General features: G+C 37.6%; 3 protein-coding genes across 4 annotated transcripts in view; 2 read left to right on the top strand and 1 right to left on the bottom strand.

Annotated features, from left to right (window-relative positions):
* Positions 1 to 367: 367 nt before the first annotated feature.
* LOC111514466 (nucleoside diphosphate kinase homolog 5) lies at positions 368 to 7011 on the bottom strand. Its single transcript, XM_074186771.1, has 4 exons — positions 6830 to 7011; positions 5665 to 5872; positions 4069 to 4378; positions 368 to 607 (listed from the first exon to the last, which is right to left on the bottom strand). Exons 1-4 carry the CDS (start codon positions 7009 to 7011, stop codon positions 405 to 407), a joined length of 903 nt encoding a protein of 300 aa, XP_074042872.1. The 3' UTR covers positions 368 to 404.
* A 6392-nt stretch (positions 7012 to 13403) lies between these two features.
* jvl (javelin-like) overlaps positions 13404 to 27708 on the top strand; it is a 173300-nt gene continuing 158995 nt past the window's right edge. The window contains exon 1 of the mRNA XM_074169211.1: positions 13404 to 13567. Coding sequence (XP_074025312.1) covers positions 13535 to 13567 — 33 coding nt within the window. The 5' untranslated portion in view covers positions 13404 to 13534. The remainder of the gene's footprint in view (positions 13568 to 27708) is intronic.
* LOC111514086 (uncharacterized) lies at positions 21972 to 27581 on the top strand. 2 transcript variants are annotated; one of them, XM_074169217.1, is made up of 3 exons: positions 21972 to 23543; positions 25886 to 26558; positions 27433 to 27581. In XM_074169217.1, the coding sequence occupies exons 1-3, from the start codon at positions 22089 to 22091 to the stop codon at positions 27435 to 27437; spliced, it is 2133 nt and encodes a 710-aa protein (XP_074025318.1). In that variant the 5' UTR covers positions 21972 to 22088; the 3' UTR covers positions 27438 to 27581. The 2 variants fall into 2 exon arrangements, with proteins under 2 accessions (XP_074025318.1, XP_074025317.1); XM_074169216.1 differs by having other exon boundaries at positions 21973 to 23543; positions 27425 to 27581.

Here is a 27708-nt window from a genome sequence, read left to right as displayed (position 1 = left end):
TATTTATATTAAAAATTGATGGTAAAGTAATGATAACCAAGCATTTTTAGAAAAAAATAATCAAAATTATTTGTCATTATCTTTCAATTTATTGCGATGAATAGCCTCAAATTTTGTGGGGAGTCTAAGTCTCCCTTACGTCCTCTGACGAGCCGCCGCTGACACCATGGTATTTTTATGCATCTTACGACATCTAGTTAGAAGACGAACCATAAAAGAGGATTTATTAGTTTCACGTTCACTACTTGTATCAAACTTTCCAGAAAGGTAGGGATACACTTTATCATGCAATCAGCATGAGTTGCTTCAATACGTAAGTTCTAACTTCATTTTGGATTTTTTTGTTAATATAAAAAAACTAGATGAATTAGAAAATAAGCATGTATTTTGTTCGTTTAACATATTCAAAGTGGGCTGACCGCAATTCTTTCCGGAAATTTTGGCTGGTAGGGATTGTTTAGTAGGAGCCATTCTGCCAAGAATAAAATCGGATTTATTGGTTTCATGTGCACTACTTGTATCAAACCTTCCTGAAGGGTAGGACATACCCAGTTTTTCAAGTAATCATTAACTTTCGCCTCGTCTGCTGTAATTGGTTCCAGAATACCTGAAAAAACAAGCCAATTTGAGAACTGACGACAAATCTCTTGTTGGAAAAATGAGGTCAAACTAGATTTTGACTTTCAAGAACAAAATGGTAGATGATGATCTAGCAAGTCATTCTAGGGAACCATGTGTGTTTGTCTACCAGATTGGATAGTTGTTTTACTATCCTCATTAATTTTTTACCCAAGGTTAAGCTGATCGGTCCCAAGTCCCCAAAGCTTCGATAAATTCGTAAGGGCGCACCAGCATTATCACCACTCCCCACACTGTGTGGAAAGTGATCATTGGGTCCAAGAACTATGATCCCTAAACAGATGCAATAAACCAAGGATGACAAGAGCAGTCATGTTCTTGAGATGCGAGATAACCTCGATATTATAATTATTGTCATTCACAACACAACAAAGTTTTTGTTTCGGGGTTGAAATTAGATGATTTTAATGTATTTCCACGTGTTAAAACCGAAAGTGACCATAAAAATTATATATTAGCTCTTGTTTTCAAGATATAGTATCATTATATTATATATATGTATATTGAGTTTTCAACAAATGAAATATTTCATCACCAACAGTTGGTACACATGTTTGTTTACATAACACCCCTCTCATCAGCTGTTCTTAAGTAGTAAACATAACCTATGTGAGTTTGTCAATTGTACGCACGTGGTTGCTATTGAAATTATCGTGTGAAGTTGATTTTTAAATTAATTTAAGTGCTGATCTGAAATGCCTCGAAAGTGTGTGAATTCTGTCGATAGCTTTTGCTATATATGTGGTGAAATAACATTTAAGACAGCCTATGAACATTATTTTGGTGTGAAAGTTGGGGACCAAGATAAATCATGGGCTCCTCATATATGTTGTAATTCTTGTTCCGTCATATTGCGAGAGTGGCTGAAAAATAAAAACCGGGCAATGGCTTTTGCAGTACCTATGGTTTGGCGTGAGCCTACCAATCATACAGACGACTGTTATTTCTGCTTAACTCCTCCCATTAAGCAAGGTTTATCTATGAAGAAAAGAGGAACGGTTAAATACCCTAATCTCCCATCTGCTCTTCGGCCTGTACCACACTCAGACAATTTGCCAGTCCCTTCTCCACCCCAAAACTATGAAATTTTAGAAGAAGGTGATGAAGACTGTTTAGAAGGAGCAACCCATCCTTCTACATCCTATGACCCTGATTTTGAGGTAAGCGATAGGTCTAGTGATCCGCACAGAATTAGTCAAGCAGAGTTGAGTGACCTTATAAGAGATCTTCGCTTGTCTAAGGAAAAGACTGAGCTGTTAGGGTCAAGACTACAACAGTGGAATCTTCTAAAACACGATGTGAAAATATCTCAGTACAGACAGCGTCAAAAAGATTTGCTTCCTTTTTTTGAGAAAAAAGAAAACCTCGTAGTTTGTTCTGATGTTAATGGTTTGATGGACTGCTTGAATTTGGATCACACTCCATCTGAATGGAGACTGTTTATAGACTCTTCAAAACTAAGCTTAAAAGCTGTACTTCTGCATAATGGAAATCAGCTACCCTCTATTCCTATAGGTCATGCAGTTCACATGAAGGAAACGTATATTAATATGAAAACAATCAATCAAATATGAACAACACAAGTGGCACATCTGTGGTGATCTGAAAGTCATTGCTATACTCCTAGGAATGCAATTAGGGTTCACCAAGTACTGTTGTTTTTTGTGTCTGTGGGACAGTCGGGATAGAAAATCTCACTATAAAAAATGAACTGGCCTACACGAGACCTAAACCCTAATGAGAAAAATGTAGTTTACGAGCCTCTTGTAGATCCTAAGGATGTTCTCCTTCCCCCATTACATATAAAGTTGGGACTAATGAAAAACTTTGTGAAGGCCATGGACCAGGAAGGACAAGCTTTTAAGTACTTGAGAGCAAAGTTTCCCAGGTTGAGTGATGCTAAAGTCAAGGAAGGCATCTTTATTGGGCCTCAAATCCGTGAAATCGTAAATGATCCTGCTTTTGACAGGTAACAAAAGAGATGATGACTTCACAGCATTGGTTAAACCAATGCTGTGAAGTTGCACCAACTTGGATGCAACATGTCCTTAAAAATTAATTTTCTTCACTCTCATCTTAATTTCTTCCCACAAAACTGTGGAGCTGTGAGTGACGAACATAGAGAAAGATTCCATCAAGACATTGCCTTAATGGAACAGAGATATCAGGGCCGTTGGAAGCAATGCTTACAGACTACTGCTGGTCTGTGTGTAGGGATGCTCCAGAAGTGTTTTATAAAAGACAAGCTAAACGACAGCGATCTTACAATGAATCGGATGGACTTAATTATTTGTCAAAACACTAAGAATAATGTTTTTTTTTATTAATTTTGTACTTAAAATATTCTAAAAGAAACATAACAATATTGTTTTATGTACTTTCATTTTTCACGTATAGTATAACTACTCTTTAAGATTAAGTACTGTGTATCTCAAAAACCAGAGCTAATAAAAATTTTTCATTGTTATTTTCGTTTTTATCACCCCAAAATTAGTAGAAAGTGACTAATTTAGTGTAGGAAACATTCAAAAAATATTTTTTTGTTGTGTTGTGATCTTTATTATTGACATCATCATATATGACTCACGAAAATACCCCCGAAACATTTAGAAACGAATTGGATGCATTTGTGAAAAAACTCTCTTTTTACCTGAAGATAAAAGTAATTGGTGTTATTTCAGTTGTAAAAAATGGGCCACAAAGCTGTGGATCAAATGTTTTCCTTTGGCAGACATAATTGGACAGCTAATCGTCTTCACCCCAAGGTGAGTACACTCGTCTCTTGTATGTACACCCAGATAGTACCTAAGGAATGCTTTCATTCAGTTGATGTACGTCTCATGCTTCTAGTACGCATGTACTCTCCTACTATCTTCTAGACATAACAAAGATCATTTCTCCTGAGATATAAAGTTCATGAATCTATATAAAATGATTGGATGGCCTTGTGCTCCCTATTTTCGAGGGTTACATCAGCTAGATCCAAGTATATTTCTAAACGAAACTAGTAGGGACTATTATGAGTTGCTGAAATGGAAGGTACTGAAAGAATCACCCTTCTGTAGGATATCTGGTCTGAATTCGATTAGATGTTAAGGTGAAGCTAGTTCCCCAGAAAGGACAGCAGCTAGATCCACGTATATTTCTGAACGAAATAGGGGCAATAATGAGTTGCAGAAACGAAAGGAATTCAGACACAACTCTTATTAAGGTGATCTGGTCTGAATTCGATCAGATGTTCGAGTGGAGCCAGTTCTCCAGAATGTAACAAGAAATCAATTTGCCAGGCGAAGCATCGCCTATGAAGATTACCTAAGTTGATGAAACCAACTTATACATCACGTTTAGCTCTTTGGAAAGTGGTTTTCCATCTCAGTTTACTTCCCCCTCTATCTCTGTAAGCTGTCACCTTTGTCAGCAGGTACTTACTCCTTGGATAAAAATATCTGTTCTCCCATTTGGCGTCTGCAATGGTTTCCGATGCATGAATTACGTCTGGAATATCCGGTTGGATTCCAAATCGTGTACGGACGCTGTACGGATAAAACCACTCTTCGCGAAGCTGTCCATATGGTCCTATCATGGTTTTCCATTTTTCCACGGCGTTCTTCCCCGCAAGTGATAAAACCAACAGAGGGGAGATGCTCAACGAAACTACCAAGTGGGGAAAAGAGGGACTGCCGTAGTGTTTGGAGTAGATGTCGGAGACTTGTTCTGGACTCAGGTGTAACAATCTTTGCTAAAATGAAAATAATGAGTGTATAAAGGGGGATCCCACAAATTGAATATGAAATTGAAAAAATCATCGATGTTGATGCAGTTTGATTGAAAAAAAGTAGCATTAGAAATTAAATGGCATTGCATTTGAAAAACTTTATTAATTCAGGGCCGTAACAGTATGCTCCCTCCAATACCGAGGAATCTGAACAATTGTTTAGAATTTCTTCAAAATAGTTTATTCTTATGACAATGAGAGCAATTGATAAATGATGATTGAAAGACAGTATTAGAAGTACACGAATATTTCTTCTTTGAATATGGAATTGTGTAACATGATAAATTGCATACTATTTTGTTCCATTCTATTCCATCTCATCCCACTCCGTCCCGTCCCGTCCCGTCCCGTCCCGTCCCGTCCCGTCCCGTCCCGTCCCGTCCCGTCCCGTCCCGTCCCGTCCCGTCCCGTCCCGTCCCGTCCCGTCCCGTCCCGTCCCGTCCCGTCCCGTCCCGTCCCGTCCCGTCCCGTCCCGTCCCGTTCCGTCCCGTCCCGTCCGTCCCGTCCCGTCCCTTCCCGTCCCGTCCCGTCCCATCCCATCCCATCCTTCCTATCCTATTAGATTTGATTTTATTTCATCTGATACGTGAAGCTCATGTTTATACATAATATTTGTTTTTGACATTTTCAAAAATTTTAGACTGATTATTGTAAAGTTCAAAATTGTATTTCATTTTATTCACAATTTGTGATTCAATATTTTTAACTTGTGACTAGTTTTTTTTCCAGTATATTTTAATTGACTTGCAACAAACATTCAAGTGTAAAGTTGTCAAATGAATATATCTATCTATATCTATCTACCTATCCTATCCTATCCTATCCTATCCTATCCTATCCTATCCTATCCTATCCTATCCTATCCTATCCTATCCTATCCTATCCTATCCTATCCTATCCTATCCTATCCTATCCTATCCTATCCTATCCTATCCTATCCTGTCCTATCCTATCCTATCCTATCCTATGCTATCCTATCCTATCCTATCCTATCCTATCCTATCCTATCCTATCCTATCCTATCCTATCCTATCCTATCCTATCCTATCCTATCCTATCCTATCCCGTCCCGTCCCGTCCCGTCCCGTCCCGTCCCGTCCCGTCCCGTCCCGTCCCGTCCCGTCCCGTCCCGTCCCCTCCCATCCCATCCCATCCCATCCCATCCCATCCCAACCTATCCTATCCTATCCTATCCTATCTTATGCTTTCCTATCCTATCCTATGCTTTTCTTTTCTATGCCTATACTCACGTTGAGGATTTTCAAACCCGCCTCATTAATGGCTCTCAGAACAACATCTTTGTACTGCAAACCGTCAGGCTTTATGATGGCTAAGGTTCTCTGCAGCTCGGGTTCGTGACAGGATATTGAAGAAGCTGTGGAAGTGCCTGCGTAATCATCAACAGGGGGGAAGCAAAGCCCCCTTGTAGGTGTACGAAATGCTGGTAGTAAAGATCCCCTTCATATTCGGTATGATCGGGAGTGGTAGCAGGTGACAGATAGTGTACAGTGTCTCCGAAAGGACTTTGCTGGAAGAAAAAACAAAAAATGATGACTGACGAAATTATTTGAAGGTGATTGACAATGTTTCATGATGAATTTCACTAGTTCGGACTTCCATTGTCTACTATATAAAATGATTTGAAATCCCTGAAACAACTTAAATAATATCAATCAAAATTATTATGTTCAACCAGTTCGAAAAGTGGTTGAAATGTAGATACTTCAAAGCACTGAATATGGAGATTTTGGTTAGTAGTATTTATGAAATTATAAAACAACAAAAATTAATTGCCGCTCTGGGGCGACTTCATTGATTCCAGTGGCGCATTTGCTTTTTCAGTTGCAGGAAAACCAGGAAAAACCTACAGCACCACATCAACTGAAGATCTTGATCTGCCAATGTCCTCTCTTTCATAAAATAAAATGTAGGGTGTCTCAAGATTTAGTGAAACGACCATCGTCAATCTTAAACCAGTCCGTTTCGTCTTTGAATACATAACTTTTTTAAATATTTTCACATGTTTCTCTACATAATGATTAGGTTGAAGAAATACTGCTAGTAGGCCAATGCAGATAATTTTTCAAGAAGAAAAGCATAAAAATATTCAATGTACTGTGTTATATTGAAGAATATATGAAGACATTTTTCAAAAAGTCATGCAAAACTGTATTTTTTATATAAATACTATGCATGTCGTTCGAACAGTTCTGTATATACTTTTGAAAATTTTTTATTTTGAATATTAAAAATCAAAAATTTGAAAAGAATAATCATCTGAATCGGAGATCTTGAAGATTACCTGTTTAACGTATTCCTTGACGCGACTACAAATTTCATGTGGGATAAAAATAATTCAGCAATAATTCAACAGGATCTGCAGACAATTTTCAAAAACATGCACCGACATTTCACGTATGAAATTTGGCCAAATTTTCCAGTCGACTCACCTTTGGGGTCGTAAAATCATTCGAAGATGGAATCGTACTGCTGGCACTTTTTGAATCCAGGATTATCTCAGTATTAACTTTTGGGACATTAGAAACTTCCACCAAGCTGATACTATCGTTGGTAGTGGTTAGAGTATCCATATTCATAGTGTATAAATATGTATAAGGAAGTGAAAATTGAAAAATTTCATTCTATACTGTCACAAATCTGACATAATGACAGATCCACATAGGATAAACAGGACCAAAGAACAAAGTGAAGATACAAGTGAAAGACATTCTGGTGTGATGGCAAAGTGATTTGGAGGAATAAATTCAACTTATTTCAAAGGTTTTCCCATGTACTTTCTCAGTATATCCTATGCTTCTCATTGGTCCAATTTCTGATCTGATCCCTCAGCATGAATTTTGTTTGGTACCCCCAGAAAGGGTTCAGGAAACATGTAGAACCTTGATGATCTATGTTCATTGTATTAGTAATTTTTTCATTGCTCGGAACTCCTGAGTGTCCAATGACCTAGTATAGGCAACAATCTCATGAAAACATATACCCAAAAAGCAGCAAAACCTTTTTATCGATACCCGTATCATAGAGGAGTGCAAGAAGCTAGAATAACTTCATTGCCTGGGAGTCCCAAGTGTCCAAGTACCTAGTGAAGAGAACAATCTCATGAAACTGATACAAAATGGAGTTACAACAATTGAACCAAATCAACATAAAAAGATACATACTAACATACGTGCATACATAAAAATACCTATTACACATAGGCATTCTTTACATGTCTTCTTCTAGATCCATTGGACTGCCAAAATTTTCTCCTTGAAAATGATAGGTGCTATCCAAGTAAGCCAAACAAGTCCAACTTGTTTCAACTCAATTTTTACTACATCTGACAAGCAAAACAATAATTTAAAATCTGACTAATATTTCTTCAAAGCGTTTCAACTGTTGAACTGTTCCCTTTTCAAGAGGCCTTTTGAAATTGAGGAATTGATCCAGAGAGAGAGTTCGTATTGAAGTTGACAGTTCTTTAGAAAATTCTACACGTTTCTGGAATATACCTGAATCATATATATTTTGATCTTTGATAGATGTATCCGGTCATTATACAATATTGAATTAACGAAAATTGCGACAGAGCTAAATTTTGGTGAAGACCTTTATCTTACCATGAAAAATAAAAATTTGAAAGTCCCAATCTGTCCCATGACAGTTATTCGGGGTCAAAGGTCAAAATTTCAGGTTTTTTGAGTTTTTCTCGAAAACTGTAAGTTTTATTAAAAAATACTCCAGAAAAAAGTTGTAGATCTCAAAATTCTCTACAAAAATAGTCTCTGTGATTTTTTCTGTATCACCGTTCCTGAGATATCGCAATTGTAAAAGTCACGTTCTATGTAATATGCAAACATTAGCCACGTGTATACACATTCAGGTACTAAAGCAAGTAAAAATGCCTGTTTGTGTCTCTTTTATGTATATACTATATATTATATTCAAAAATATACATTTAAAGGACCGTCGTCCCTTCGAAAATCCCCTCTACCCGTATGGCCTTGAATATAACATCTGGCTACCTATTCTATTGTCCATGTGGCGTCGTTCATGTGCCTGCTTATTTTAGTGTTAAACGTTCAGTTCGAATGAATATACGTATTTATTACAAGCGTCTACTATAAGAGTTTTTAGTGATTAATATTTGAAAAGAATGTCGCAATTTTGCTATAAATAATACTCTGGAACCAATTAAACCTTTGCTCCCCCCTGCTCCTGAAAAACTCTTTAACACAATTTTTTGAAATTGCAAGAAAGGTTGAAGTGCCAAATGCGGCTGTAAAAAAGTAAGGTTACAGTGTTCACCTGCGTGTACCAATTGCCAAGGTCACTCTTGTTCAAATGTTGAGTTGAGTACAACAGAGGATGATACATGTGATGCTGATACATCATTATTTTAACAATTCATGAACATCCGGCAGGAAGAGGAAGAAGGCGAAGAAGAAATCGCAGGAGACATGATTGTTGAAGTTAACTATGACGAGTATGAATCAGACTAGAGTATCAAAAGAAATCAAACTGACAATTACACTCCATAAACATTATCAACCCGAATAATCTTCATGCAGTTAAATAAGTATTGTGACTAAAAATTACGTGATAACGATTCGTGGAATAAGCCTACTGGGGAGACCACGTTAAAAAAAACGCGCCGAGTCACTACCTCACAGGTTACATAGAACGTGACTTTTACTATTGCTATATCTCAGGAACGGTGATACTTACAGAAAAAAATCATGAGGATCATTTTTGTAGATAATTTTAAGATCTACAACTTTGGTCTTGAGTATTTTTCGATGAAACTTACGGTTTTCGAGAAAAACTCAAAAAACCTGAAATTTTGACTTTTAACCCCGAATAACTTTGAAGCGCTCATGGGACAGATTGGGACTTTCTAATTTTTATTTTTTATGGTAAAATAAAGGTCTTGACCAAAATTCAGCTCTGTCGCAATTTTCGTTATTTCATTACTGTTTTCAGGTCTAAATTGACCGGACATCGAAAAAAATGGATCGAAGATCATAAATGGTGATGAATCATGATTATATAGTTACGAAATCGAAACCAAAGTCCAATCGTCCCCATGGGAGAACCCAGGCGAGCCAAGACCAAAAAAGGCATGCCGAGCTCGATGAATTGTCAAGGTTTACTTATTGTTTACTTCGGTTACCGTGGCGTAGTGCATGTTTTTGCCACATGGTCGTATGGTCAATAGGGAGTATTATCTTGACGTTTTTTTGCCAGAAACAACACCGTAATCATACCTCAGCCTCCGTGTTCACCAGATTTGCCCCCTTGTGAATTTTTTCTTTTCCAAAGATTGGAGATATCAATGAAGGGACGGCGTTTCGCGACGATTGAGGAGATGAAAACTGGATAGCTAAGAGAGATCAAGGAAAAATCAAAGAGTGCATATTAGAACTGCTTGAAGGATTGTAAAACGCTGGCACAAGTGTATTATACCTGAGGGGGACTACTTCGAAGGAGACAAAATAGAAATTGATGAATTATAAATATTTTTTTTTATGAAAAATTAAAATTCACCTTGTTTTCGGAGCAGAGTGTATATAAATGGCAAAGCAAGAAAATTCAAACACTACTTTACAAAAATGCTTCTTCAGATTGATTTCGTATCGACAATCATCAAATAATTCAAGAAATCCGAGATTTATTCGAATCCCACAAATAGCAATCCTGTTGTTTTGGAAATTCACCGCGGATTTTATGAATATGATTTCTCCTATAAAAAGGTAAAAATGCTCGTTCCGTACCAGCTACTGTTTCGGTTGGTTGGTCTGGCGGATCTCTAAATGATTATGGGTGCGCTCCAGAGGCAGAATATACACCATAGACGGCGGCGTAGGGGCTTTCCAATATATGTCCGACACATGTCTAACTTTCCAGAGTGTAAGGGAGAACAAATTTCTAATGAGACAGAATGCTCAAATATTTTTTGGGGAAACTTCTCAAGATTCATTATGGAAAAAGCATATTTCTTGAATTTTTCATCCAGTTGTTATAATCCTTTTGTACCCGTGAAAGAATCCAATAGATAATCTAGCAGCCGCAGGCATAAAATCTGCAGACCACGGTCAAAAAACCCAGAAAATAGCTTTTACACTGTTACCTTCCGCCGTGAAAATTTACATTCTCAAATCATCGATTATCTAAATTAATTCGGAAGTCTTTTTATCCACAAACATGGATTTCGAAAAAATTCCTCGAGAGGAATTGCATCTGCTACTTCAGTTCAGCATACTCATGGAAATCTTCATGAAAGTACTTGACCAAGTTGGTAAGAGCATTGAGGGATTATAGCGATGGAGAACCAAGAAAAAGTTGATATCGGTTCAGTCGTAGTTTTTGATTTGTCTCAACTTCGACATCATTTTTCACTGTCTTTGAAACTAGGAAATACTAGGAAATATATCAACATAATGATTTTTTGACGTTGTTACTGTACCACATCATATTCACTGACTCATCAATATGTTTTCAATAAAACTATGAATATGTAATGAAGGACTTTAGTGATAATAACTGTGGAAGAAGTTAGCATTTCCACCTTTTCTCGAAACTCCAGATTTGAAAGGATTGAGAATTATCGTTAATTTTGAAAAGTTAATAGCAGTCTCAGTACATGCTTGGTACAAGTTTTTCATGATTGTATACTGTACAGGATCTCGAGGGTTCTGGATCAAATTTTAAACCACGCGTACCTAGTGGTTTTACATTACCTATATCTCAGAAAATATCGACAGTAAAAAACTTACAAGGTACCTACTTGAAACCAAAAAAACTGAATTTAGATCGTCGCGATCAGAGAAAAATTTCAATGAAAAATTAAAAATTTTATGAGACCTTTACTCGTGTTTCAGAGATTACTCACATCAATTGGTTCAAAGAAAGAAATCTGTACGTAGAGATCCCAAAAATCCCTCTTTTACTACAATGTGAATATTGTGATTAAGGTTTCATAATGTATTTCATCAGCTCGGACTTTCATTGTCATTGTACATTATGTACCGGTAATGGTTAATAAAATTATTATTATTATTATTTTTTCACCGTAGTGTGCGCTGGTCAGGCCCTATCCCCCGATGCCCCGATACATTCGGGAGGGGGCGCCAGCATTATCAACCAATGACCACATTACACCAAGGACCACATCATTTCACCAAGGACTCCAATAATCAAAACAACCATCTTGACAGAGTGATCTGGATAAAGTCTGCGGAGTTCGAAGAGAAAATCTCATTTTATCCGTTTTTCCTCCTCTTTTCTGACGATATTCGTCTCGCCAGTAGCTGTAAACTCCACGACAAATATCGTTTTGCTCTGGTGGTCGAGAAGGACCCCATCAGGCTTATTAGCTTGCATGAGCCTGAGGGTGGGGAACGAATAGTTCCAATAAATTCGGCACTTCTCGTTCCCCACAACGGATTCAATATCCCCCGGAGCGTAGGGAAACACCGGTGTCTCGTCAATACCGTAAGAGTGCCGTAGATGGTAATATAGCACTCTTAGGGCCGCGTTATGTCGATGGATATAGGCCGAGACCGCATATGCTGGACATGCTGATAGCAAGTGCATTAGCGTCTCGGGCGCCTCGCGGCAGGCCCTGCACCTTGTGTCAGGAACCTCTATACCCATCACGCGACTGCGGTAGACTAAGGTGTTGAAGACACCATCCTGGCAAGCCATGATGAACCCCTCAGTTTCCGACTTCAACCCACTCGACCTGAGAAAAGCGAAGGCCAGGCGCTTAGATGAGCCAAGGCCTCCAATGTTATTGAAGGAGACCCCATGCATTGGCTTATCCTTGTGTTTCCGCAGAAGTAAGTTGATCTCTGCGGCTTTTATCTGAGCTTTTTGCTGAACAGGTTCTAACTTGGTGACAGAGTTGTGGTCACCTCGTTCAGTGTCGAAAACTATACCGAGTTCATCAGCTGCTTGGGCAGCTGCCCTAAAGAGAAATGCTCCAATTCCTACTCTCTCATGGTCAAGGACCATGCAGAGAAGGGGATGCAAACTCCTGACGACTTTACAGGCTGTATCCAGCACCATTCTGTCATGTAGACACTCCAAACTCAAAAGTCCACGGCCTCCCTGTTGTCGGGGGAAGTACAACCGTGGAACGTACGATTTGGGATGCAAACTCCTATAGAGATTAGAGATGCATCATTATTCGGGTCTTCACGTCCGAGTCCACTTCTCTACTCCAAACGAGTAGAGTAAGATTGGAACGGCAAGCATATTTGTTGCAGCAACTTTGTTCTTCCCCGACAGTTCCGATGACCAACCACCTTCAAACAAGGTTTCATAAGTTGTAAAATTTGAACATAATTATTGAACATAATTGTTTGTCTAAATTTTATAGTGGCCGTTTGTACCAAGTTTACATTCTTACAAAAATATAACGCTTGATTTTTCTTAGCAACAAATTTGACTTGGTTACTATCAGCCAATGTAAAGATTTCCATTGAATCCATGGGATCTTCCGAAAGTTGATAACGGTCATCTTGTGATGGATGAATTTGTATATGAAGACTGAACTCTAAACCAAAATCAGTGAGAAAACCCTAAAAATATAATTCATTTGATGCTCATACTGTCTGTATGAGCATAATAACTGTTAGTTTCGATAGGAAATCGTTACTTTTTGGGAGAAAATAACTTTAACTTTTATTCAACTCGAAGACTTTCATTTTACAACAACAACATTTCATTTTTTGGCTTTAGAAGTATCGAACTCAATAGAGTCAAAAAAAAGTACCGAAGGAAACTCTCGGAGCCCAGAAAATATTCCAGGCCGAGAAAACTCCGCACCTGTAATGTAAAAAAACCTGTATGTCTGGAACATCTGCGATTATTATTTCCTGAAGTCGTGTGAAAATTCGAGACCCTTCTCTTACTTGAAACTACCTCCACCACTGGTGCAATTCCACCACTTGTTCGCAGGTTGTAACAAACCCAATGTTATTATCATCATGAATTTGGTGCGCGAGTAACTATTCTGCCGTGTTGTTTTTGTTTTTGCGAAAAAAACCGAGTGTTGTGTCTTGTTTTTTAATGATTCATTTTGGTGTGTGATTGAAAGGATTTTCACATCTCATGGGGGATCCTCCAAAGAAGAACAAGGAGAAGGTGAGCTTTAGAAAAATACAGAAAGTAATGAACAGAAATTCATTTGTCGAAGAAAGTTTTTGTTAAAACAACTGATTATGTATATTTGTTAATAAGCATGTCACAAAAGATACCTATACTCTTGTTCGAAATATGACCCACAGTATGTGCAATCACTGAACCGCATTAGAAAAACAAGTTCTATAGGAAACCATGAAAGTAATTCACTATCATATCATATTTTCATTTTATAACATTTTTTAAACCATCAGGACAGCTCTAATGATCGTAAATTGAATACTGAAACTGAAATACATAAATATCAATCCCCCAAAAGTATTCAATTTTTGTAATACTCGCAAATTCATTTTTGAAAAGATAGAATATTTGGCTTTCTACTTCTCCATTCCCAAATGTGGAAATCTCCCAAAGAAAGAAAGAAATCAATTCATAAAGGTGTGTAAATTATGCAAACAAGTAACTTTCAGACACAAACCAGAAGAAAAAGTCCTCTATAAAAAACTACTTTCAAATAAACATTGATTTATACAAAAACACTTTTTCCTATCCAGTTTCTACTTCTAACATCCGTTATGGATACCCAATATAGTATATTATTATGAAAGAGGTAGAATTTTTCTTACATGGAACACTGTCATCCTCAATGGCGAACATCCGATGTTTCGGAATGAGTTACATGCCTTATTGCTTCTTCAGCATCAATCTGGATAGCATTACAAGATTAAGCACTCAATTTATTCACGAATGAGTTGGAATTACTCATGTCATCAAGTACAGTACGCAATGACGTTCACTGGACGATTGCTCGCTTTCCCAAATGGAGCAAGAAATATCTTCCAAATAACTATAGACCAGTAGCTTCGCTATCAGTGATATCAAGTATCATAGAGAATGCCATAATTCACCATATCCTTAAACATTTGGAAGGCTTAGACATCTTGAGCGATCGTCAATATGGCTTTCGGAAACAAAGATCAACAGGCGACCTTCTATCATATGTCTAGCTGATACGCTAGATATTTCTAAGGGCTTTGATCGTATGTAGCATGAGGGTTTGGTGGCCAAACTTCGATGCTATGGCTTGTCAGATCATGTTTGTGTATGGCTCTCCAGCTTCCTGAAAGAATGCTTCCTGCAAGTGGCCGCCGAAGGACATCTCTCGAATACTTTCACCATTAACGCTGGTGTTCCCCAGGGTTCCATATTGTCTTCAACTCTCTTCTTATTGTATATCAACGACTTATTGAAAAAAAACAAGAATTCAATATTCAGGGTGTTCCTTAAACACATGCTAATATTCAAGGAGGTAATTCTCAGACCCATTTTAAGGAAAAAACGTCCTATGGACGTATGTCCTAAACGCCTTAACTTTTGAGATACAGGGTGGCAAAGTTTTCAAAAATAATCAGTTTATTAATAATAACTGAGATAATTTTGTAGACATCTTTGGCATATTTGGTACATATATTCCATGCCTCAAGGCGCATTTTGTGATGTACAATTTTCTTAATTTTCTCTGCCAGTGGCGTACATACGAGTTTTGAAATGTATATTTTTGGCGAAAAAAATACTACGCCACTGCTTTATCTTGAATTGAAAATTATTTTTAAAATCTCCATACATTTTTGAGCACATTTGATTTGCTGGGTTTTCTTTGTCCGACGCATGGTTTTCGCTCAAAAAATTAAAAATCGCTTTACTTAAGGATAAATTCCTTAAAAATCTGATGACGTGTAGCAGAATTCATTTACTGCACCTCTTGGAAATATGGAGTTTGTCGATATGTGATTTCTTTTAAAGATTAAAAGCAGAAAAAACAGCGTACCCACCACAGCAATATAAAACGAATTCTCTGTATGTACAAACGTCAGTAGCTAATATTGATGTTGGTTTAAAGTAAGGTGTTGGTGTTAAAAACTGTCACAGCGCGTTTTGATTGATTTTGAAGTGTTATTGAAGTTATTTTGGTAGTCCGCTGTTTTTCTGAATATCAGTAAATATGGTAAATTATACGAATGCGGAAATGGCGCAAATGCATTATGTATACATATGGCCTTGCCGATGGTAATGCAACAGAAGCCAGGTGCATTTATCAGGAAAGATATCCTAATCGTGCCTTACCAGATAGCCGAACCTTTTCAAATATTCATCGTCGACTTGGGGAAACTGGTAGTTTCAAGAAAGGGACTCCGGAAGGTAGACCTCGTGTAGTAAGAACTCCTGAAATTGAGGAAGCGGTGCTGCAAGAAATTGAGGAACATCCTGAGACGAGTACGAGGAAGATCGCTAGAACTCTGGATATTTGTCATCAAATTGTTTGGCGTATTTTGGTTGATTTTTTGTTATACCCATACCATATTTCAAGAGTGCAGGCATTACTCCCTAGAGATTTTCCACAGCGTGTGAACTTCAGTCAGTGGTATCTACAAAGTATTGCACTAAATCCGCAGTTTGAGACACAAATTTTGTTCACAGAAGAAGCAAATTTTTCTCGGAATGCCATTCAAAATTTCCATAACAATCATGTGTGGGCTGAAGAAAATCCCCATGCAATAACCGAAACCCATTTCCAACACCAATTTTCGATTAATGTATGGGCAGGAATTATAGGTGATCATCTAATAGGCCCATTTTTTCTACCAGGACGCCTTGATGGTCGTTCTTATTTACACTTTCTCGAAGAAGACCTGGGTTATTGGAAGATGTGCCACTTGCGTTAAGGAATCGAATATGGTACATGCACAATGGCGCCCCTGCTCATTTCAGTGTAATTGTCCGAAACCATTTAAATATAGTTTATCCTAATCGTTGGATAGGTCGCGGAGGACCTCAGCAATGGCCAGCAAGATCCCCCGATCTCAACAGTTTAGATTTTTTTATGGGGTCACCTTAAAACTCTTGTGTATAAAACTCCCGTTAATACTTTATTTTAAGAGAGCGAAGCGAGAGATTTAAGAGAGCGAATAGTTGCCTCGTGTGAAACTATACGAAATACGCCGGGAATATTTGAACGGGTGCGTAATTCCATGCGTAGAAGGGCGGAAGCATGCATACTAAGTGCAGGTGGCCACTTCCAACAATTTTTATAATCAGTTTTGGTATTATTACTAAATAACAAATTTGTGCTATTCGTTTAGACTTACTGTCACAAAATAAAATAAAACTCATTTTTGTGAAAAATTAATTTTTTTGCAGATTATGTTTTCAAATATTATTAGTGAATTGGTAATGCGTTATGAAGTAATTTTCAGATTCTCATTCATTTTAGAATAGATCTAATTTCTTAATTTGCTTTCTGTCGATTTTTATTTTTTTGAGTGAAAATCATGCGTCGGACAAAGAAATACCAGGAGATCAAATTTTCTCAAAAATAAATAAGGATTTCAAAAATGATTTTATTTTGAAAAGAAAGCATTGGCGTAGTACTTTTTCCCCAAAAATATTCAATGCGAAACCCGTAAGGATGCCACTGTTTGAAAAAATACAAATTTGTGTACATCAGAAAATGCGCCTTGAGGCATGGAACACATGTACCAAATATGCCAAAGATGTCTACAAAATTATCTCAGTTATTATTAAAAAACTGGTTATTTTTGAAAACTTTGCCACCCTGTATCTCAAAAGTTAACGCGTTTAGGACATACGTCCATAGGAAGTTTTTTTCTTAAAATGGGTCTAAGAATTACCTCCTTAAATATTAGCATGTGTTTAAGGAACACCCTGTATTGCTTTGCGGACGACAGCACCCCTGTCTCGAAATTCCATTTGGCTGTGGACGTACATCTTCAGTGGTAGCAGGAGGTTGCATATCTTAATGAGGATCTAGAGGTGATTTCAAATTGGAGAGAAAGTAACCAGGTTCGATTTGAAGCCACGAAAACCTCCAAAAAGATAAAGGTCTCCGGGCCGGATATAATGTCAGGACTAACGATTCCCATTTTTGCTTCGATAAGCTTGTTGGAGGTTAAAAAGGACACCAGTACATCTTGGCACAATCATGTCGCTGGCATTGCAAAGGCTGCTTCTCGAAAGCTTGGAACATTGTTCAGAAACATAATACTGTACACATCTCAGCAACTTTTGACGCTTTATAGAGCTCAGATAAGACCTTCCTTGGAGTATTGTTCTCAGCCACCAAGCATACCCTGAAGCTGCTGGATCCCATCCAAAAAAAAGCCATCAGCCTGATTGGAGGTACGAATATGACTTGCAACCTTGATAGTCTGGAACATCGAAGAAAGGTTGGAGATTTGTCTCTCTTGTGTAATATCAAGAAACTCTTTGAATGATATTTTTGTGTGAAGAAATGACTGTATTTTTTTGTTGTTCGGGTTTCAATCTTCCACCTTCTAACTTGATATCTGTAATGAAAATTGGGAGTTTCTTTTCACCATGGAAAATATGGATGGTGTCTTTCAGTATTTTTTAGAAATTTTCCTGTACTATTTTGATAAACATTTCCCTAAAGTTAAACAATATAAACATCACCGTACGAAGCAGCCTGCAAATGGGATATTGACGATATTAAGAGGTCCAGCATACGATTAAAGTACATGTTTGTGCTTAAAAGCCAACATTATTATCCTTGACCGGATTCACTCAAATAAAACTGTATTTTGAAATTTTTACTTGTCGAAAAATCAGGAAGTTAACTTGTGGTTCTTGCCTGAAATTTCATATTGGCCAAACGGCGGGAACCTTCTCCCAAAGAATAAAAGAACATATGAGTTGTTTTTTGAATGTGAGCCCAATTCCACAATTGCAAACATTTTTTGATAGAGAGTCAATCTTTTGGAATGCTCGGAAAATAATAGATTCAAGAATTCTGAACAATGTCTGAGTTACCAAATGAAATTGAATTCTTCATCTCTTCTGAATCTGTTTTTTGATGTGGAAATTGATAATCAATTCATTAAATGTATATTCAATGAGTTTGTTGAAAAACGAATTTTAAATAGTTTTTAGCTAAACTGTTATCATTTAAATTGTTATTATATAAAACACGAATGATTAATTAGTTTATTACATGATGATTTAATATAGTATCAAGTATCGGCCAAATTTATCACATATTTTGACCGGAGTATCCATTGGTCTAGATTTATCAATATTTCATTTTATGGAAGGTAACAACCCTAAAAACATCAAGAAACTTTTTTGGTAGGTTAGGTTAGGTCAAAAGTGAGTGGGTCTATTCGACCGTCCATCGCAACCCGCAAGGGTTTATTGTGGCTCACACCTATTCACACTCGACCAAATATATCCAGCTTTTTAACGAAGCGGGGCCTGCCCCAGCGGGGCAGGAACAAAGAATATGCTCTGTTGTTTCATCGTTAATGAGGTAGTCGGATAGTCAAGGTGCAAGATTTCCACCTTGATACCCGCGACAACCTTTCCATATGAGGGTTTTTGCCATTTTTTAAGGTTCAGTTTTTGGATCAGCAGTTGGTGAGTTGAGAAGCTCACGATCCTGATCTAAATCTACAGGGAGGTCAGTTGAAGTCGTAAGCTCGACATTCATCTCCTCTGTAGACTCAGCGTCGTAAGAATTTTTGAGATTACTCTGTCCATAAAAGTCCCACGAGTAGCTAGGGAAAGAAGGTCAATCACGGCAGAGCCCCGCATTACCGTGACAAGGCGATGCTACGACGAGAGGGCGCCTGCTATCTCGAAGGTTCCAACGATGGTTGGAATGGCATTCCAACTTTTTTGGTAACTCCAATGTGACAAAACTAAAAGAAAAAGTCAAAAAGAAATCGAAAAAGAACTTTTCCTCCACAAAAATTATATTTGCATCTCATATGCAGAGTTTCATTATTAAATGTTTTTATTATATATAATTCTTAAACACACTAAACTTATATTGTAAAGAAACTGCTATATTCGTGCCTTTTTTGGAGACAAAAAAGTAGTATTCCACACACATCGGAAGTTAAAATCGCAACCAGAGTTTTCCAAACCATCCACTATTTCGAAATTACTTCATACTGAAACACGGTGGTGCTCCCGCTGTCTGCGTCTGCACATCCATGCTCACGGTTGCAACCTTGAGCTCTTCCAGAATGTGCGGATGCACCTTCACGTCGGTCTGCGCAGCAGCGTCAAAGTAACTCGCCCTCACCGTATTCGTCAATCTTCTACGCAGAATAGCGCAGCAGATGTCTCCCACTCCATCGTCGTCGGCGAGTGACATTTTCCTGGCCACATCCGCCATCTTCTCCGGGTCCGCAGTCGTGAACTGGAGTTTTTTTTTCCTCACGAGGTCCACCACGCGGATGCTGTCCTCCTTGATGTCCGTGTAGGGGGTAAACCGTAGGAGGGAGAAGAATCTCGAGGTCTCTTCGTTCGGTTTTATGCTTATCACTGATTGTAGCTTTCTGTCGGATGTTATTCTTGAAAACTCGTCGATACTGTCGAACACATGGGGGTACACTCTGATCACCGTTTGGGTTTCAGCATCTACTTTCGTTGGGGTGTTATCGGTCATTAGTTTATCAATAAGTAAGTTTTCGTCGTTCGCAAGTCATGTCAGTAGATGTCATTTTGACTGTTAGCGATTTTCAGAGACATTGACATTATGGAAACGGTTTGCATTGTGATAACACAACAAAATCAGTTGTCGTTTTGGCTTCCAAATTTTTTTATATCAATAAGGATAGCCATTGGTGATCGAACTTGCGCTTGTTTAACACTCTTTGACAATGAGTGACATCTAGTTTTATGATACGAACATCAGAATCAAGGAAAACATTGATTATTGCTACAAAAAACCATAGTCAGAAATATTCGTCGTGGCATGTATTTATTGTGATAGAAATGTAAATGACAACTCTTTATAATCTCGAGTAAATCCAAAATATATTGTTTACTAGATGTTATTTTGACGGTTAGCGTTTTTCAGAGACATTGACGGCATGGAAAAGGTTTGAGTTGTGATAAAACAGCAAAATCAGTTGTCATTATGGCTTCCAGAAAAAGTTTTTAAATCAATTCACAGAAAAATAAGGATAGCCATTGGTGACAGAGCTTGCGTTTGTGTAACACTGTTTGATAGTGAGCGACATCTAGTTTTATAAGTGGAACATCGGAATCAAGGAAAACATTAATTATTGCCATAAGTCATAACTATTCGTCGTAAAATGTATCTATTGTGATAGAAATGTAAAAGACAACTCTTTATAATGTCGAGTAAATCCAAAGTATATCGTTTACTAGATGTTATTTTGACAGTTAGCATTTTTCAGAGACATTCACGGTATGGAAAAGGGTTGTGTTGTGATAAAACAGCAAAATCGGCTGTCATTATGGCTTCCAAAAAAGTTTTTAAATCAATTCACACAAAAATAAGGTTAGCCATTAGTGATAGAGCTTGCGTTTGTTTGACACTGTTTGACAGTGAGCGACATCTAGTTTTATAAGTGGAACATCGGAATCAAGGAAAACATTAATTAATGCCATAAGTCATAAGTATTCGTCGTAACATGTATCTATTGTGATAGAAAATGTAAAAGACAACTCTTCAGTTGAGGAGTCGAGTAAATCCAAAATATATTGTTTCAGTGAAATAGTGTGATAATGATGTGTTCAGAACTATCTCTAAGATCATATTCAGAATCATATTCAGAATCAATGAATCAGTACAATTTCATAATAGAAGGTACTAAATTCTCAGAAATATCATAGCATCAAAACGCTTTGTTGTTAAGGTTGTGATTCTATATATTTCATCATAATTTTTCCATATCTGTTTACTATCATTTGTATGCCCCACTACAAGTCTCAGATTAGTATATGTATATAAACTGACTTTGTACCTGCAAACACAACACTATCCACTCACATTGTTGGACTTACCAGAATTATTCCCACTTCGTAAGTGGAGGATTCCAACGAAGAACTTGGTAGGCAAATTCTCTATTTCACACAAATATTCAATGATTTGAATCTGAAAACTACTTCGACAATGATCCTTCCACTCAGGAGATTCAGAGAGAATTTTTGTTAAACTAACAAACTGGATATTTCGTATAAATTTCAATACGAAATGTTACTCTGACAATTATTAATTTCTCTAGAGGTTTGCACCACTACCCTACGCCAATGGGGTGCCAAGTGGGTATCTATTGATTGACTGACTCGCTTATATAAACGTACAGCCGAAGCTAATGAACCCAGAATCCTGAAATATGCAGGTAGGTTCTTTGTATAACGTAAATAAGCATCAAGGAAGGGAATCAGAAATGTCCACCCCCAAGGGGGAAAATAGGGGTTTAAGTTTGTATTTATAAGTATTCGGCAATATCGTTATTGTCAACTACTCGTTAGTCTGTTTCATTTTTTAACCCTAGTTATCATCTTCTATCTAGCATTGTCTCAAGCAACACAAAAATGTCAGTTGTTGGTCGATGTGTCAACAAAACTGTCCAATACAGAAAATATATGACATTTGCGTCAATTTCCTCGTCATAAAAAATATAAAAATCTTCAGTAGTCCAAACAGGCATTTAGAGAAAGTTCCAAAATGGATAATAACAATGAAGAAGAAAACCACAAAACTGATTCAGAAGAAACCGATGGTTCCGCAAACCGAATCCCCAGCAAAGCAAACATTTTCTCCAAACAAGAACTCGAAGAGCTGGAAGCCCAAATAATCAAATATGAGAAACCTGATTCCAAAAGACCGAGAACCTCGAACAAACTTCCTGGACACGCAGGACCAAGCTATGAAAAAGACAATGTTGGAGACGACGTCAATAAGAAAAGCGAGCAGGACATCCTCTGTGAATGCCATCCAAACGTAACTGGAGCAGCAATTCCCCAGATGATATCATTCGAAAGCATAGCAAGTACCTCTAAACGAGTTTCTGATGTGAAAGTTGAAGTAGAAGAAGAGGATTCCGCTAATGATGTGATCAAATCGCACGCTTCAACAAATTTGATACCTTCTTTTGATGTTGTAGCAAGCATGTCACGGGAGTCTTTAGGTGGAAGCTCGGGAAGTAACAACATAGTCAAAAGTAGTATGGAGGAGGATAGTGTTGATGCTGAAAATATAGACAAACTGCATAAGGACCATGCTACTAAGTGTAAAGTGTCGCAGAATGTGAAAAATCAGTTGAATAAGAAACCTTCCAAAAGGCCCAGCTTGATACCCAAATTCTCCAGGGCCAACAGCAGTACAAAACCAGTTAGGGATTGTGGAAAAATAGATCTACTGGTTACTACTGACAAAAGCAACCAACCGAATCCATCAAAAAAATCTATTGACTTTGCTGGGAAGAAAAGGGTTATTTCTGAAGATACCAAACCCACGTCAGCTGGACCAAGTAAAATATCTTCCAGGATGATGGGTTTACAAGAGAGGTTGAAGGCAACAACATCCATGCTACGTAGAAAGTTTGAAGATGACAAGAAGAAGGAGAGCAAATCGGTAAAGAGGATCTCTGATGAAATTTTAGCAAGACAAGGATTGATGACAAGCACTAGTGTCTCAGAAAGGAGTGTTACAAACATACTGGATGATTTGCTGAGTAATATATCTCAGATGAAACAAGCGGCCTCGCGTATTGAAACTAACAGCCCTCAGAAAACGCAGAAGGAGTACGTGGAGAAGTTATTTATGAAAATATCGGAAATACAGAAAATCGCTGACAAACTTTCTGAGCTGGATAGAAATCCTGCCGTACCAGAAAATCCCCAAAGTGGCAATAAGCTTCCCGAAATGGACCAAAGTTCTGTGGTACAGGAAAGCGTTAAAATGGACGAACCAAAACTATCGCAGAAAGCGACTAAAAAGAGTCCCAAAAAAGAAAATAAAATATATATCAAGTTCATGCAAACGAAGGATAGAAGTAAAGAAACAAAAAGGAATGTGGAGGATACACAAATAGATAATACTGAAGGAGTCCAAACTGATTTGGCGTTAGGATCGAAACTAACCTCGGAATCTTTGAATTCACAAATAGAAGAGACTAAGGTAAGGAAAGTCAAGCTGGAGTATTAGATGATATCATTATTGAGTTTATCATTGATCAGTGACTACAACATGGAGGAGGGAGGAATGTTTTTAGTCATAAAGAGGTTTTCATGTGACCTTAATGAGTAGTTCCTTATGATCGTCAGAACAAACTCAATTTTCTGTTAGTGACGGACGGCTTCAGAGATAGTATTCGGATTTTTTTTATGTATCTTATCTGTCTGACTGTATGTACGCCTGTCTTGTTTGTGTTGACAATTGTTTTGGGCTCTAGTTACAACTAGTTGCCTTGCGGTGAAAGCTGCAGAGAAATCAAGAGGACAAATCTCATTTGGGCTCGATGTCGAATCTTAGCAGAATCGAAAAATGGGAAAAACAATTTTTTTAAATTAAATGAAGTTTTATATCCTAGAGTGAGGAAGGGAGCTCGAAAAATATATAGAAAATACAGAAACCGATTAATAAACTTTCCTGAAAATGATATACAGAAATCCAATACGAAATTCTGCCTGTTTTGTGTTAAGTGAAGCAAAAGTTTTTTCGAGACAACAATTTTTGAATTCGAACACAAACCAAATTTACATATATTTACTCATAATTATCAAACCAGGAAAAAAACCTAATCCTTACAGGGAAGCACTTGCACAAACCATGCACGCACGATATACATAGTCGTAGGCTAACATATTTTTTTGGATTAAATTCTATTTTATTATCGCCCTTCGAGGATTACCTTGTCATTGGCGGTAAATTTCTCAAACCCCAGTTAATGCAATGTTGCCATCGTTTTTATTGATTTGTGACACGTTGCTTGCCTTGATGAAACAGCACTTTTTTTCGAATAGGGCCGTTTTCTGCGATTTCGTCCTTCAAACGGTTCAATAACGCGGACAGCTGTGAAATTAGTTCACGTGACTTTTGAAGGTTAAGGTTATCTGAAAATCAGAAGAATTCAATACTGATGGCGCCATCTGTGTGTTAGCCTACGAACTGATATATATGTGTGTGTGTGTGTGTGTGTGTGTGTATGTAGGGGGGGGGGTTTATCTTCATAACGTGACAAAATATGTCACTTTAAATGTACTTAGTGTTTAGTATTTACTTGAAATATACAGTTCCTGACTTTGTGGATACTGATTTATTTAGCTGAATAGTGATAGCTATATGTAATCTGTACCCTGACATGTAATTGTCAAAATGTTTTTAAATCTTCACTAACTTCAGAGATGTTAGCCCGTACTGGGAAATTCCGGACTCCAGATCCCCGGTATCCAAACAGACTAAAGGTCTAATTACATGGATGATGAGTATAACATAATCTTCATATTTCAATAATTATAAATCATGAGAGTCAGTTGTGTACCTTCTCAAAAACTTTGAGGTTGATTAGCAATAAACTATAATATACTCTGTTTTGAATAAGGTTATGTAATAAAATCGATAAAAATAATATATGTAAATTAGCTTATGGATAGAAAATCATATTCATGAACAGATGAAAATACTAAATACAATAAATTGTATTCCGTATCAAACATATATATTCAAGAAATAATCTTATAATGCTCTACGAAATACTCCCTAAGTTAGAGTTCAATCTAAATCTACAAGCTACAGGGTTACTTTATGCTACTGAACTACCATTATTCATAGAATACAGGGTAGGCCATCGAAAACTTGACATGGAGGTTTTGGGTACTAATCTTGCAAATCCTAAAAAACGCTCAGACAGGTCGATTTTTATTGGGAGGGGGACAGAGTCGCACATCGTTTGAAAGATCTTGGAATTCTCTATACAACGGTGTACATTTTTTTTTAATTTGGACGAACCATATTAAATTCAGAGTTGACGTTACTTACTTTATGCTCATGTTAGCATATGCTCAAAATAGGCACCTCCAGCTTCCATGCAATAATAGAGATTCTGCTGGAAACGTTTTCGAACAGGATAATTTCTGGACTTATTTGGCGACATTAATTTGTGATTCGTTGCTGTAAATCTTCGAGTGATGCAGGAGGAGTACAGTAAATTCTGCTTTTCAAGTGACCCCACAGAAAGAAATGTAACGGCGAAAGGTCTGGTGATCGTGGGTGCCGTTAGATAGTGCCCCGACTCCCAATCCAGTGATCCGGAAAAGTCTGATCTAAATACTGCCGAACAGGCAGAGCATAGTGCGGAGGAACCCCATCTTATTGAAATATTAACAGATCCTCCCGATAATTGTAAGATTAGTACCCAAAACCTCCATGTCAGTTGTCGATGGCCCACCGTGTATATTCATATCGATATTCATCGGTTCACTCGCGGCTCTTTCCACCATTAACAATTCAATAATTTCCAGACCCAAAAAGAAATCCCTCTGAAGGAATCAGACTCCATGGACGGAGTCTTCATACCATCCTGCGAACCCCCAATGAACACCGAGGAAGAAGAAGAGACGAACGGTCTCGACATAACGATCACCTTTCCAGAGTTCACCAGCACTTTGTCTAATCGTCCCGACTCCCATCTCTCAGTACGTCTCTCCGACATCTCCGCCGAAGCTCTAAGACAGCTGAAGAGGTGCCCCAAGGACTTCACCCTGCGCATGGACTTCGTGCAAGGCAAGGTCCTCTTCCAATCAGGAAAGTCTGCTGTGAACAACTTCTCCATCGGCCCGGATTTGAAGTTCATCGAGAACGTGGTGGATAACAAAAAGTCGGACATCATCAGCATTAAACCTTCTACAGAGTGTTCTTTCGCGTCGCAGCTAATTTCCGTAGAGAACGTCAACAAGGAGCTGGGCTCGGGAAGGTCCTTGAGGGCTATCGATTCTGAGATATTCAGTGTTGTTAATATGCCTTTCATATATCGAAATCCTTCCTCTGTTACGAAATCTTGCGTGACATTCAAGAACGATGGAATATTTTCCATGGCCATTTTGGCTGGGCAATTCGTGCGAAGCATGCCGCAGATTCCACGTTTGACGAATATTTTCGATGATGGGTTCATAGAAAACGTAAATAAGGCTGCTGGTAGGTAATATTAGTGATCTAAAGTTCTGGAGCTCACCTCACAAGCAACACCTAAAATCGTGACTTTTGGGGGCTAAACAGCAAATAACATAACCTCAAATAATGATTTGGTATAGAATGAGAAGTTTTCCTTATATCATAACTGTTTCTTTGAAACATTTGAAGTTAGTTTGTACACGGAACTCTGATGAAGTGTAGAATTTTAAATTTCAGTATACCTACCATCAAGACAACTGCTCTTTCTCCGACAAAATTATATCTGTAACACAAACTTATCTGCTATTTTTGACTTTCAACTTCCCTATCATTGAACAAAAAGTGGGTGAAAATTCCAAAGGAAAGAAGATAGAAAATAAATACTTTCATATGACCATTGAATTACAAGAAATTCAATTTTTCCATTCAGTTTGTATCCCAAACATTCGAAATTTGAAACAGATATTCATAGGAACGCTTCACAATGTAATGTGTTGATATGAAATTTTACTGACGTGGAACACTGTGTAAATTTCAATTTAAAAGGGAATATTTTTAGAAGATATTAGTTTTTTTTCGGATGGAGAAGGTAAAAGTAAAAACGCTTCTTCACAATAAGCTTTCCATTTCCCGAACAAGGGAGTTGAAGCCACAGTTAGGTGAATATTCACTATGAAAGATTGCTAAACGGAAAAATTGGCTTTGGTTAAATCCATTTTGTATGATACCTGAATTCAGATGATCTCATTCCTTAGGGTTATGAGGGTTTTCTTGCTTTTAGTGCAAATTGAAATTTAACGATCCATATGTACCTTAGTCTTGGATGTTTCAACATGACATCCTTACATTTATTAGCAATTTCAAACTCAACTGAATGAAATTATTGATAGCTTTTCAGATTGAAGAGCGGAAACGAAAAAATCGACTCAATCAGAAAAAGAGGATTGCACCAAGCACTAATTCGTGATTCAAAATCCGTGGCAGTTGTTTCACACCAGTACTATATGTAAATGTAGAAAGTTATAAAATAAACAGTTTTGTACAACAGTTGTATAAAGTTATTCTTCAATATATGTTGCAACTAAATACGGACCTGTATCCAGGCAATTATTCATTTTCACAGAGTCCTGTAATACATAACGTTGGATCTTTCTCTCGCGTTTCAACTACTCTC

This window comes from Leptinotarsa decemlineata, unplaced genomic scaffold (assembly GCF_025532065.1).
Source record: "Leptinotarsa decemlineata unplaced genomic scaffold, Ldec_3_MD MMD2_P_RNA_scaffold_5, whole genome shotgun sequence".
NCBI classification, from domain to species: domain Eukaryota; kingdom Metazoa; phylum Arthropoda; class Insecta; order Coleoptera; family Chrysomelidae; genus Leptinotarsa; species Leptinotarsa decemlineata.
Note: the sequence above shows the minus strand (reverse complement) of the source record. Positions and strands in the feature narration are given on the sequence as shown.

Bases quoted from the DNA above. Each gene is read 5' to 3' on its own strand.
- LOC111514466 (XM_074186771.1), bottom strand. From the start codon at position 7,011: ATGAATATGGATACTCTAACCACTACCAACGATAGTATCAGCTTGGTG. The intron at 5,873-6,829 runs GTGAAATGTCGG...CCGAATATGAAG, and splicing joins AATTTGGCCAAATTTCATAC to GGGATCTTTACTACCAGCAT. The intron at 4,379-5,664 runs GTGAGTATAGGC...TTTTCATTTTAG, and splicing joins CGGGTTTGAAAATCCTCAAC to CAAAGATTGTTACACCTGAG.
- LOC111514086 (XM_074169216.1), top strand. From the start codon at position 22,089: ATGGATAATAACAATGAAGAAGAAAACCACAAAACTGATTCAGAAGAA. The intron at 23,544-25,885 runs GTAAGGAAAGTC...AATAATTTCCAG, and splicing joins CACAAATAGAAGAGACTAAG to ACCCAAAAAGAAATCCCTCT. The intron at 26,559-27,424 runs GTAGGTAATATT...AATTATTGATAG, and splicing joins AAACGTAAATAAGGCTGCTG to CTTTTCAGATTGAAGAGCGG.